The 13,730-nt window shown below is 44.7% G+C and overlaps 1 protein-coding gene and 1 pseudogene across 2 annotated transcripts; both read left to right on the plus strand.

Moving 5' to 3' along the window:
• Positions 1-10,024: 10,024 nt before the first annotated feature.
• On the plus strand, positions 10,025-12,017 carry LOC125548442 (protein CHUP1, chloroplastic). Of its 2 annotated transcripts, none has more exons than XM_048712032.2 (6): positions 10,025-10,534; positions 10,670-10,801; positions 10,881-11,062; positions 11,157-11,286; positions 11,382-11,564; positions 11,679-12,017. In XM_048712032.2, exons 1-6 carry the CDS (start codon positions 10,121-10,123, stop codon positions 11,718-11,720), a joined length of 1,083 nt encoding a protein of 360 aa, XP_048567989.1. In that variant the 5' UTR covers positions 10,025-10,120; the 3' UTR covers positions 11,721-12,017. The 2 variants fall into 2 exon arrangements, with proteins under 2 accessions (XP_048567989.1, XP_048567988.1); XM_048712031.2 differs by having other exon boundaries at positions 10,026-10,534; positions 11,672-12,017.
• A 230-nt stretch (positions 12,018-12,247) lies between these two features.
• LOC125548443 (oleosin pseudogene) lies at positions 12,248-13,205 on the plus strand (annotated as a pseudogene).
• The last annotated feature ends 525 nt before the right edge of the window (positions 13,206-13,730 follow it).

The following is a 13,730-nucleotide window of genomic DNA, read 5'->3' on the forward strand; positions in this document are numbered from 1 at the left end:
ATTCGGTTACCAAATCACATAACTCATATAATACAAAATCGTTATCGAACGTTAAGCATGCGGACCCTATGGGTTCGAGAACTATGTAGACATGACCGAGACACCTCTCCGGTCAATAACCAACAGTGGAACCTGGAGGCTCATATTGGTTCCCAAATATTCTACGAAGATCTTTATCGGTCGTACTGTAATGACAACATACATTATTCCCTTTGTCATCGGTATGTTACTTGCCCGAGATTCGATCCTCGGTATCTTCATACTTAGTTCAATCTCATTACTGGCAAGTATCATTACTCGTTCTGTAATATATCATCCCGTAACTAACTCATTAGTCACATTTCTCTCAAGGCTTCTTATGATGTGCATTACTGAGAGGGCCCAGAGATACCTCTCCGATACTCAGAGTGATAAATCCTAATCTCGATCTATGCCAACCCAACAAACACCTTCGGAGATACCTATAGAGCATCTTTATAATCACCCAATTATGTTTTGATGTTTGATAGCACACAAAGCATTCCTCCGGTGTCCGGGAGTTGCATAATCTCATAGTCAAAGGAATATGTATATGACATGAAGAAAGCAATAACAATAAAACTGAACAATCAATATGCTAAGCTAACATATGGGTCTTATCCATCATATTATTCTCCTAATGATGTGATCCCGTTCATCAAATGACAACACATGTCTATGGTTAGGAAACTTAACCATCTTTGATTAATAAGCTAGTCTAGTAGAGGCTTACTAGGGACACAGTGTTTTGTCTATGTATCCACACATGTATCAAGTTTCCGGTTAATAAAATTCTAGCATGAATAATAAACATTTATCATGATATAAGGAAATATAAAATAACTACTTTATTATTGCCTCTAGGGCATATTTCCTCCACATTTAAGCTTAGCTAAGAATAGATCTTGACATTAGAGCTTAGCTTATGGACCTCCCCTTGTGGATTCCTCTTGAGAGAGAAGATCCCTGGTGGATATCAAGACCCCTACTTGGGAAGGATCATTCTAGATCATCAAGACCTCATCTCCTTCATAGGATTTGGGATGAACTTTAGGTTTTGTTGTACCTTTTGAATCTCATGTGTTTGTGAGTCTAGTGGATGTGTGATTGGGCTTGTTCTTGTGTTCCTCTTGTGATTTCCCCTCTTGTTCTTCATGTTCTTCCCGTTCTTCGTGGATCCCCCTCTATTCGTGAAATATCTCCACTTAGGCACCCTACAACACGTGCCCTTGAGATTGCTTTAGCCTTGGAGACACCCATCTCTTCACAACCACAAGTTCTTGTTCATTAGGAAGTGACGATGATGAAGACACTTGTGGTTGGGGTTGATCTTGATCTTGATCTAGAACTTGTGCTTGATCTTGAGCCTCAATAATTGGTTCTTCACCATTTGGTTGAGCTTGCCCTTGACCTTGCTTGGGAACATGCGGGACTTGATCTTGTTCTTGGATAGGTTCATGATATCCCGTAGCATCTTGTACAAGTGGTGGCGGTGATGACTTCCCTTGTGGAGACTCCACAATAGGGGCTCTTACTCCTTCTTTTTCTGCTTGGAGTTGGGGTGTTTCTTGTGGAAAAATGTGGCATGTCCCCATAGTACTTATAGCTTGTGAAGGAGCCTCATCACCTAAAACACTAGGAATAATTTGCTCCACGTGACAACCGTTATCTTCCTCACACTCCACATTTACCGTCTCCTCAATGCATCTGGTGAATTTATTGAGAACTCAGTAAGAATGAGAGTTTGATGCATATCCAACAAAATATGCCCTCATAAGTTTTTAGCTCAAACTTTGCTAAACGGGATTTTCTATTTATAATGAAACACTTACAACTGAATACTCAAAAGTATTTGATGTTAGGATTTCTCCCGATTAGGAGTTCTATTCTTGAGCTTGCGAAGATAAAGCCGGTTTGAAGCATGACACCCGTGTTCATGGCTTCGGCCTAAAGCTTGTATGGAGACTTGTAATCATTAAGCATGGTCTTGGCCATCTCAATGAGAGTTCGATTCTTCCTCTCCGCAACACCATTTTGTTGGGGAGTATATGGCGCGACATATTTATGCTTTATCCCCTCATCACTCAAGAACTCGTCCATCGTGTAATTCTTGAACTCGTTGCCGTTGTCAGTTCAAATTGCCTTGATCTCACAATTATGTGGCGTTTAGATTCTTTGGCAAAGTTGATGAAGGTGTCTTGAGTTTCATCTTTAGTCTTGAGAGAGAACACCCATGTATACCTTGTGTAATCATCGACAATGACAAGGCAATACCTCCTCCCACCCATGCTACCATAAGATGGAGGCCTAAAGAGATCCAAGTGGATAAGCTTGAGAGGCCTCCAGGTGGTAATGATAGTCTTCACTTTATGAGATTTTTCACGTAGTTTTCCGACAATGCAAGCAATACAAGGACGATCTTTGGCAAAAGACACATTGGTAAGTCCAAGGATGTGCTCCCCTTTAAGAGAGCTTGAAAATTTCTCATGCCAATGCGGGCTAGCCGTCGGTGCCATAGCCACCCCATGTCGACCTTGGCCATTAGGCATGTTGCAAGATGAATTTTCTCTTTTGAGAAATCAACCACGTAATGGTTATCTTCAACATGCGTAACAAAGACCACTTTGAGATTGCTCCCCTTAAAGACGATCACATGAAATGCACCGAAATGAGAATCATAGACGGCACGTGCCAATTGAATTGTTGAAAGAAAATTGTAGTTAAGGGATTGAACAAGCATGACATTAAAACATGATGAATCAATAGAGATTACCACCTTGCTCAATCTCGATACCTTGCCCTTGCTATTGTCACCAAAGGAGATGTTCGAAGAGGCCTTGAGTGAATCAACAAACTCCATAAGCATATCCCTCTCTCCGGTCATATGATTGGTGCATCCACTATCGATCACCCATTGTGTTCCACCGGAGATATAGTCCTACAAGAATCAAGCTTTGGTTTTAGGTCCCAATTTTGCAGTGGGTCCTAGAGAGTTAGCAACAAGGGTCTTAGGAACCCAAATAGTCCAAGCATAATCATCATAGTTAGTGCCAACGAATTTTGCAAATGTGTAACCATCATCTCCTATCACGAGGACATAAGATGGACTGTTCTTGCCGGCAAAATCCTTGGGGACGGCCTTGTCCCTAGTGACCTTGCCATTTCCAACAACCCCTTTTTCCTTCTCCTTCTCCTTGTGCCCTTCTTAGACAAAGACTACCTTTTGAGGAGGAGGAGGAGGAGTAGGATCGATCTTCTTCTTGTTCTTCCTTTTCTTGGATGAGGTGTTAAACCCAATTCCCTCCTTGGTAACACACTCCTTTTGGTTGCTCAAGAGGTCGTTGAGGTTTTTCTCCCCTTGAATGCATGACACAAGACCTTTCTCAATTTGGGCTTTTAACTTCTTATTCTCCTCTTGAAGAGAGATGCAATCATGAACAAAGTTAGCCATACAAGATTCATCATTTAACTCCATACGAGGTACGGAAGTAAGGGCATTAATGGTTGTAGCTTTAAGTTGAGCATAAGACTTGGTAAGGGCAATGAGGTCACCTTTGACAACCTTGGAACTAGTCGCAAGGAACTCATGTTCCTCAATAAGTTTCGTGGGATCAACTAGAAGCTTTTCAACCCTAACATTAAGGGCATCCTTGTTCTCAAGAGCAAGTTGCAAAGAATCATTGGTTTTAACAAAGTCAATTTGATGAGCCGACAAGGCTTCCTCAAGTGATGCTCTCATGACACTCTCTTCATGTAGTTTGTACTCGAGGAATTCAACTCTCTCTTTTTCCTCTATGAGGAGGTTTTCAATGCCCTTAGTAAAATCATCGCGTTCGGTGAGTGACTTAAGGAGATTGCCAAAACGAGCACGAGCTTCACCATGAAGAGTTTTCATGAAAGCCATCAAGGATTCCTCATCATTATCCACGCCCTCTTCACACTCGTCCTCCACTATCTCACATGAGACACTGGGAGTGTAGATGCCGATTTTTTGAGATTTGGTCTTTTTTTACCTATTTGGCCATAAGGCATTGATGAGTGAAAGGTGTGTCCTCATTTGGAGAGTCATTGATTGCTTGAGAAATTGCAAAGGTCTTCTTGGACTTCGTCTTCAAAAGAACATGAGTTGAGAAAGTGGAGACAACTTGAGCCACGGTCAACTTGTGGTAATCCAGGCGTTGATGTATCATCATAACCATGGTGTGTTTAGTGAGAACCATAGCATCTATGAACGTGTCTTGAATGAAATCATCATTTGCCCAAGTGCACCCAAAGTTTCTTAAGTTGAGCACAAGATACTTCAACCTTCGGCACACCTCTTCCTCTGACTCACCCTCATTCCTAACAAATAGATTGACTTCTTGCTTAAGCAAAGCCTTCAAATTGCTTCATCACCTTAGAGATCCTCCTCAAGGCAATCCCAAATTCCTTGGCGGTCTCGAGAAGAGCAATGGAGTCACTATAGTCATCGGTCACCGTGGTGCGCAACATGTTGTGGGCGGTTGCGTTGAGTTGATCATCAACCGCTTCTCTTGGAGTGAGATTCATTGGGTCCTTGGGATTGAATCCATTGACCGCAATCCACCATAGTTGAGTAGATGCATTACGAATATGAGATTCCATATCGAGCTTCCACTTAGAAAACGCGTTAGCTTTCAAAGGGGGTGGAAGCCCAACATGATTAATGCGAGGGTGTTGCAAGGGTTGGGGTGAGTAAAAGGGTTCCACATCATTGTACTTGGGAACTTGGGTGCGAGTAGGACATGCAAGGGGTTCTCTCGAATCATCTGCATCATGAATGGCATTTGGATCAAATTTCTTTAATGCAGATGTCTAGGGCTTTAAGCGAGCATCAGTTTCCTCCTTGACCGAGGAACGAACTTTTTTCAACATGGCGGTTTTGAGGTCCGCAAACATTGAACGAATGTTGGCCGCGGTTAAGGGGGGCACCCGAGTTAATGGGGGTGACGGGAGCAACGACCGGAGCACCAAGTGTGTCGCGCGCGATGGGGGGTGGTAGGTTTTCACCATCCTCCGCAAGGGGTGCGACACCTCCCACATTCCCTAGGTCGACCATATCCTCTAAGGTTGTAAAACCTTATATTAGAGTACGAGGCTCTCATACCAATTTAAAGGATCGATACGGTCGACTAGAGGGGGTGACTGAGACTATAAATTTTAATATTTCTTGTCAATTTTAAGGTTTAGCACATAAATAGGATTCACTAGATATGCGACTAAGTGAACACAACCTATATGACAAGCAATCTTAAAGCTAAATATGCTACGCAACAAACTAATTAGCGAGCCAACAAGCATACCAAGCAAAGTAAAGTGCGGGAAAGGATTAAGCACAAGTGAGACTAGGACGTGGATTTCATCCCGAAGTTCACTCTTCCTTGGGGAAGATCTACTCTCTGTTTAGAGCGGTGCCGGAGCCAAAGCTTGCGGAATGCCACCGAAATCTCATAATAATATCTTTCAAGTCATCCCCAACGGATGAGCCTCGAGTCACTCGGGGTTGGTCTTAAAGACGACCGCCACACCTTTACAAACTTCTCTGGAGCAAACCACAAGTAAGGAAGCTTCTGGTGGAACCTCAAACCGCCTAGAAGCCAAAGCTCCAAGAGTAACAAGTTAATGATGGATGAATGTTTTGGGAACGCAATTTGGTTTGGTCAATGTGTAGTTCAGGTCTTGCTCTCCCAATCCCCACAGTTTCAACAAGTTTGGGTGGAGGGATTAAGAGTATTGAGCAAAATGAGGTGTAGCAATGGTGGAACTCAACAAGACATTAGAGTTAGGGGTGGAGGAGGAAGAAGGGGGGTATTTATATTGTTCTAGGCCGAGTCACTATTTCTGCATGTTGGACTCCAGCCCATGCGCACGGGATATCCAGGGACATACACGCACCCTCTGCGCACGGGGTATCCAGAGAGTTATGTAGTACCCCGTGCGCACGGGGGTCAACCAAGAAAGTTCCTGACTACCTTGACCCCCGTGCGCACGGGGTATTGATGACCCACAAGTGTAGGGGATCTATCGTAGCCTTTTTGATAAGTAAGAGTGTCGAACCCAACGAGGAGAAGAAGGAAATGATAAGCAGTTTTCAGTAAGGTATTCTCTGCAAGCACTGAAATTGTCATTAACAGATAGTTTTGTGATAAGGTAATTTGTAACGAGTAGCAAGTAATAAAAGTAAATAAGGTGTAGCAAGATGGCCCAATCCTTTTTGTAGCAAAGGACAAGCCTGGACAAACTCTTATATGAAGGAAAGCGCTCCCGAGGACACATGGGAATTATCGTCAAGCTAGTTTTCATCACGTTCATATGATTCGCGTTCAGTACTTTGATAATTTGATATGTGGGTGGACTGGTGCTTGGGTATTGTCCTTACTTGGACAAGCATCCCACTTATGATTAACCCCTATTGCAAGCATCCGCAACTACAACGGAAGTATTAAGGTAAACCTAACCATAGCATGAAACATATGGATCGAAATCAGCCCCTTACGAAGCAACGCATAAACTAGGGTTTAAGCTTCTGTCACTCTAGCAACCCATCATCTACTTATTACTTCCCAATGCCTCCCTCTAGGCCCAAACAATGGTGAAGTGTCATGTGGTCGATGTTCACACGACACCACTAGAGGGATGGCAACATACATCTCATCAAAATATCAAACGAATACCAAATTCACATGACTACTTATAGCAAGACTTCTCCCATATCCTCAGGAACAAACGTAACTACTCACAAAGCATATTCATGTTCATAATCAGAGCGGTATTAATATGCATAATGGATCTGAACATATGATCTTCCACCAAGTAAACCAACTAGCATCAACTACAAGGAGTAATCAACACTACTAGCAACCCACAGGTACCAATCTGAGGTTTGGATACAAAGATTGGATACAAGAGATGAACTAGGGTTTGAGATGAGATGGTGCTGTGAAGATGTTGATGAGATTGATCCCCTCCCAATGAGAGGATCGTTGGTGATGACGATGGTGATGATTTCCCCCTCCCGGAGGGAGGTTTCCCCGGCAGAACAGCTCTGTCGGAGCCCTAGATTGGTTCCGCCAAGGTTCCGCCTCATGGCGGCGGAGTTTCTTCCCGAAAGCTTTCTTATGATTTTTTCCTCGAAGAAAGACTCCATATAGCCAAAGATGGGCATCGGAGGGCCACCAGGGGGCCCACGAGGCAGGGAGCGCGCCCTCCACCCTCGTGGCCATGGTGTGGGCCCCTCTGGTATTTTCTTCGCTCAATATTTTTTTATTAATTCCAAAAATGACTTCCGTGAAGTTTCAGGACTTCTGTAGGTGTGCAGAATAGGTCTATAATATTTGCTCCTTTTCTAGCCCAGAATTCCAGCTGCCGGCATTCCCCCTCTTCATGTAAACCTTGTAAAATAAGAGAGAATAGGTATTAGTATTGTGACATAATGTGTAATAACATCCCATAATGCAATAAGTATCGATATAAAAGCATGATGCAAAATGGACGTATTAGGTATCCAGAAAACTTCGGTTGCACACTGTGGGTATTTGGTGGTAGGAGTGGGAAGGCCGGTGTATAGGTTTTGACGATGTCATTCCCACACAACATAAATCCACAAAGACCCCTCTTAATGGTGCAGTCTTTCCTACGACTCGAATCAAACCAAAAAGAAAACCTTCGAATTACCGGTAAACCACGCCTTTGATCTTTTTGAATTGGGGGGTCGCACACCTCCATCAAGAATAACTTGGAACCAATATCCTGAGATAAAATTTAGCAACTGATATTAGTTTCACTAACCAAATTTTCATCACACCACAATATAATTTAAGTGACACTTGCACTTTCACCGGTATTACCCGGTAAACTCTGAAACTCTTCCTGTAACTCTGAAACGCTTCCGGTTTCTCTCAAAACTATTTCTAATATTCATGAAACTATTTGGTGAATACTTTTTCATAACTCTTACTACACTAATAGTCAAGATATCATGATTCCCTTAAGCATGTGACCCTTTAGGTTCGATAAAACATAGACATGAACAAAAATCCTTTTGTCCAATGACCAATAGCATAATCATGGCCATCTATATTGATCCCTATGTATACATGAATGATACTCGGGTGAACCTTTGGTTATCATGTGATATTCCCTTTGCTTCATGATACTTTACAAAACTCGAGGTGAGATATATCGTTATCCTCTTGAGTCATTCTTATGCTCACTATACCGGTCTCCTCGTTACCGGTTTTATTCTTCTTCCTCGTTGACATGTTCTGGCATCCCTGGACCTAGTCACCCGTGTCTGGCCAGATGATGGTGGATGTCGTTACATCGAGAGGGTCCTAAGAATATCTCTTCATCATCGGAGGAGCAAATCCCACTCTTAAGCTATCTAGCCACTTGTCAAACTTTCCGATGAGCCTGAAAGTTGTCGTTATAATCACCGTGTTATAGATGACGTTTGAGCAACCCCAAAGTCCATCCTCCGGTAAGAAGTGACTACGATACTCTTATGGTCCAAGGAACTAAAGGATACATTAACTCTCCGTGTTATATCGATTGACTTGTGACGATTGTATCTCAAAGTATAACAAACAAGTTGGGTCAATTCAATATCATCGTTCTTCCAATGCCATACTCTCAATGTTATTTTAGGACCATCGTTACACTTAACGATATCCCAAGATCCTAAAAACACGATCAACATACAACACTTGAGCTAGTGCTAGAGGCAAGACTAGGAATCATGTTTTACCACTTATCATTCCGCACGTGCATATGGGTTTTCCACTGAATCGCATATTCCAGAATCATGACAGTTATAACGTAGAATATAAACTCTTAATTATAAACATGAAAATAAATAACACAATACCATATTATTGTCTTTAGGGTATATTGCCAACAGTAGGTATCTATCCTTCCACAAGAACTGTTGTCAACTATCTCTGACCTAGTTGGTGAGAAAATATCTCACTTTGCTCAAAGACAAGGAGTTAGAAAGGATGTGCAGAGCGTATTTGGAGTGCTCCAAGCTCGTTTTACAGTTGTTCGGGGACCTAGGAAAATATGGGACCTGGAGACCTTGTGGGAGGTGATGAGGTGTTGCGTGATCATGCACAACATGATCATGGAGGATGAGAATGAAGATGCTGCCAGAGGTCTGAAATTTGAGAAGATGGATGATCCTATCGAACTTCCACATTAAAATCCGGCCATATTTGAGGAGTTTGTCCAAATGCATCAACATACTTGACATCGAGGAACTCATGGATAGCTTAAGGAAGATCTCATTGAACATCCGTGGGCGCTTGAAGAGAAGAAGTAGACCTTATGTGCGGATTTATTTATTTTTAATTCAAAACCTAGTTGGATTGCAATATTTATATTTGAATTAGTGTTGCATTTGATTATTTTACTCATCAAAGATTTTATGCTATTGGGTGTTACGGACTTAAGGAAAGTAGGAACGGACTTGTAAGGGACATAATTAGATGGCCAGTTCTCGTATTCGAATTTACGGATGAGTCTAGAGACATACCCGTAATCATAAATAAATATTATGCCATTTTGTGGGTAGGTATTGGAGATGTCCTTAGAATCCCACATGAAAAAACATGCTCTTAGAATGTTTGAAGTGCACTCTTAGTCCGAACATTTCATGCTTTGGTTTGGCTTGTGGATTTTGCTAATACGTGTGCGCATCATTTTTTCTACTAATTGTTTCGTTGACTTTGCTAGTATCACCATCGCCTTGCTGAAAATTACATGGTTAACATCACATTGTAACTGTCTACTGAATTAGTGATCTGACCACCTAATCCTTTCGTCGGAACAGATCAACTCGAGCAGTGCATGAGTACAATATAATGCCATCTACTGGGTTAATTAATGAAATTCTTCCGCAGAAAAATAATTAATGTGTTAACGATGGATTCAACTCCGGCCCCATACGTGATCGCAAAAGTCAAGCTAATCCGCGTTTGCAAATTAACACGGCAGCATGTGACCGGTAGGGTGAGGCAGACAGCGGAGACGTTCAACTGATTCGTGTGCAAGAACACCACGCGAAGTTTTCAGGAACGAGGAAACGATGGAGGAGCGGCTTGCCTCCAACAAGAGAGCTCCGAGGAAGCCGAAGCCGCCGCCGAGGCGGACCAAGCCCACCGTCCCCGCCGCACCCACCAGCAGCCCGTCGTTGACCTGCCCGCCACGCCCGCCAGGCGTTCCACCGCCACCTGGGCCTCCTCCGCGGCTGCCTGGAGGCCCTGTCCCGCCGCCGCCGTCTATGAAAGTGCCCGGCAAGGGCCGTCTGCCTGTGGCTGTGGGCGGCGGCGGCGAAAGAATGCGCCGCGCGCCCGAGATCGTGGAGTTCTACCAGTCCCTGACCAGCCGCGGCGAGGCCAGGCAGGCTGGCTCCCGAGGCCCCAAGGCGTCCGGCGGGTCAACGGCTCCCAAGAGCGACTTGATCGGGGAGATCACCAAGAACTCCTCTCATCTCCTTGCCGTGAGTACGAAACAATCGCTCTGGAACCATGCGCCGTTCCCTAGTTCCTCCTTGATCAAGTGCAGCAACAAATTTGCGTGCTCATTAGTACTTCCACAGAGCAGAAATGCAGAATAATTGTAGCCGGCGTTGTAGGTTCAAGCCGATGTGGAGACCCAAGGGGACTTTGTGCGAACCTTGGTCGCCGAAGTCCGGGATGCGACCTTCGCGAGCATCGAGGACGTCGTCGCGTTTGTGACATGGCTCGACGAAGAGCTCTCCTTCCTGGTGAGTGTCCGCTCATTCTTTTGATCGGTAACCTCTCCCTGATTGACCAGAAGTCGATGAACGTAGTATTATTCTTCAGGTGGATGAACAAGCAGTCCTGAAGCACTTCGACTGGCCGGAGAAAAGAGCAGACACATTGCGAGACGCCGCTGCCAGGTACCAGGGCCTTCTGCAGCTAGAGAAGCAGATATCGTCCTTCGTCGATGACCGCGCGCTCCACCGCGACGCAGCGCTCGGCAAGATGTACTCCCTCTTTGAGAAGTATGTCTTGCTGTCTAATGGCTGGGTAACTTGAGAGTGCCTAGATGCACGAGTGCGCTAACTAAAATTCCCCTGTTCTGTTTATTATTCTCAGAACAGAGAAGAGCGTCCACAAGTTCCTGCAAGATAGGGATGCCGCCGACACGAAGAACAATCTCATCTCAAGGTACAAGGAGCAAGACATCCCAGTTGGCTGGATGTCAGACGCAGGTTTAATTGTCAAGGTGCATTTTCACAACTCTAATAGCATTGTGGATGCTTACCTAAGCTGACATTATCGTCTGAATTCTCGCATGCGTTGTGCTGTGATTTCTCGCAGGTCAAGTTGGCGTGCGTCAACCTCGCAAAGCAGTACATGACGCGGGTGGTCTCGGAGATCGATGGTTTAAGAGGCATCAACAAAGATCACACCAGGGAAACAGCACTCTTCAAACGTCTGAAAGAGCAGAACAGTGAAGTGCTGCTCCATCAGGGTGTCAGGTTCGCGTTCCGGGTTCATCAGGTAAAGGAAATAATGGAATTGTTTGTTGATAAATAGGATGGTTTTAGGTCTTTTATATACTACTCCTAGAAAATAACCTGCGGTATTTATCTTTGCCATGATCTTAGTTTACAGGCGGGTTCACTGCTCAGAGCTTGGGTGCTTTTGATGAGCTAAAACGACGGCATAATGATGGAACAACTTAACAGCGTGTACAGTGTCACAGTTTTTCGCTTCCAACATCTCTAAGTAGGGGCTCTTCGATTCAAAGGATTGGCAAAAGCATTTTGGAGGACTCTAACCTTGGGAGTTTTTCCTACGTGTGTTGTTTGATTCGAAAGAATACAATCCATATGATTTTTTCCCCTTAGGATTCATTTATACTATTCCACACGAAAATTTCACTACAATCTTTGTGAATAATCCTATAGTTTTCATGTGCACAATCAAATAACTTGAATTCTTGTCGTACAATCAAGATGTCATGACATTCTATTTTTGTGTTTTTTCTTGTTTCTGTGTTTTAAAATTTCTGCGAATTAAGATGCCTTCAAGCTCTGGACCAGAGCAAAGTGAACAACGTGTAAATTATCAGAAATTTCAGTTCCGAAATTTCACGGATAACCTCAGCAGAGGACTGTTCAATTGGTGTGTGTATGTCAAGTGTCTTGCTCCAACAAAGCAACGAAAGCTTGTGTTTCACTTTTAGTTGCACTGTGCTCATCGGTGCCAGGGTGCCACACGTCGCCGTGCATGCCTTACACGCTGGCCTGCTGGCACACGTCGTTCCCGACAAGCACGCACACTTCAACTCCTCCCCGCCATCTCCTCACCAGCAACTCTATCTTCGCACCCATCCATCTCGCGGCTCTTGCCATGGCGGATCGGCCGGGAAGCTCGTTGCCGGCCGTTCCTCGTCCGGTCCGGCCCCGTAGCGTCCAAGCGTCCTACTCGCCCCGCCGGCGCGTCCATCCATCCAACGCCCAGCTCCTCGTCTACCTAGCCCTCGCCGTCTCCTTGGCCGCACTCCTGGTCCTCACCGGCGTCACGCTCACCGTCGCGTCAGTCGTGCTCGTCGTCCTCGCCCCACTCTTGCTCCTCACCAGCCCTCTCTGGGCGCCGGTGACAGTCGTGGCCATCGTCTCGGTGGGCGCCCTGCTGTTCGGCTGTAGCCTCACGGTGTTCGCGCTGGGAGCGGGCACGTGGGCGCACCGGCACCTGACGGGGCGGCACCCGGTGGGCGCGCGTCGTGTGGGCTACGCGCGTGGGCGTGGCCGGTTCGCCGGCGCCGGTGGCCACGCGACGGGCTACCACGGGCAGGTACAGGGGTACGATCGGATGAAGGACGCCGTGCCCGGGGCCTAGCTGGCGGCGAACAAGCCTTACCTTGCCGTGCATTCCGTTTGGTTTGGCTACGTTTTACACACTGTTTTAGTTGGAACTGCTTCGATTTGGCGAGGTATATATATACTGTGCTGATACACGTTTTCGTGAGAAGTCGCCGTGTGTTGAATGCATTTCTTGATCCTGCGGGAATCAACTCTGCACATTGCTGACTGTATGTGCGTGTGTATGTTTATGTGAGTGCGGTCGTGCGGAGCTGATCAAGGCCATGATGCAGGAGACTGTTGCCGTGGTGAATAAAAAGGCTCTGTCGTATGATGAAGGCACAAAGTCACTTTGCGCGTTAACGGTACCTGCCGGTACATCTCACACCACTGTTTTTTGCCAGTGATTCGTGCTATGGCGTACAGATATGTAGTCCCTCCGTATCATAATGCAAGATGTTTTTGCAAGCTACTCCCTTCGTCCTATAATATAAAAGTGTTTTTGACACTAGTGTACTGTCAAAAACACTCTTATATTGTGTGACGGAGATGTACTGTCAAAAACACTCTTACATTGTGGGACGGAGGGAGTAGAAAATATATTTTTTGTATAGCTTTCTTACTTTTTGGTATTTTTTTAATGTATCAGTTTGATGGCCCATAGTACTAGTTTTTGTGAATGTACTAGTATACATGCGACATCACTTGTCTCTCCCAAACAAATTCATAACTTTTTGTTAATCTTAGTCAATTTAAATCACTCATATCTTCTAAACTATAAACTTGTTTTTGAAACTTTTTATATATTTGAATTTTTGGCACAAAGACCTTTAGAACAAGATCAATCTTGGATACGTTT

The sequence above is a fragment of the Triticum urartu genome, chromosome 3A (assembly GCF_056163025.1).
Source record: "Triticum urartu cultivar PI428250 chromosome 3A, HENAU_Tu73, whole genome shotgun sequence".
Lineage (NCBI taxonomy): Eukaryota > Viridiplantae > Streptophyta > Magnoliopsida > Poales > Poaceae > Triticum > Triticum urartu.

Excerpts from the sequence above, each read along its gene's own strand:
- LOC125548442 (XM_048712031.2), top strand. The coding sequence starts at position 10,121 with ATGGAGGAGCGGCTTGCCTCCAACAAGAGAGCTCCGAGGAAGCCGAAG. Across the intron at positions 11,287-11,381 it reads ACGCAGGTTTAATTGTCAAG|GTCAAGTTGGCGTGCGTCAA; the intron begins GTGCATTTTCAC and ends GATTTCTCGCAG. Across the intron at positions 11,565-11,671 it reads TCGCGTTCCGGGTTCATCAG|TTTACAGGCGGGTTCACTGC; the intron begins GTAAAGGAAATA and ends CCATGATCTTAG.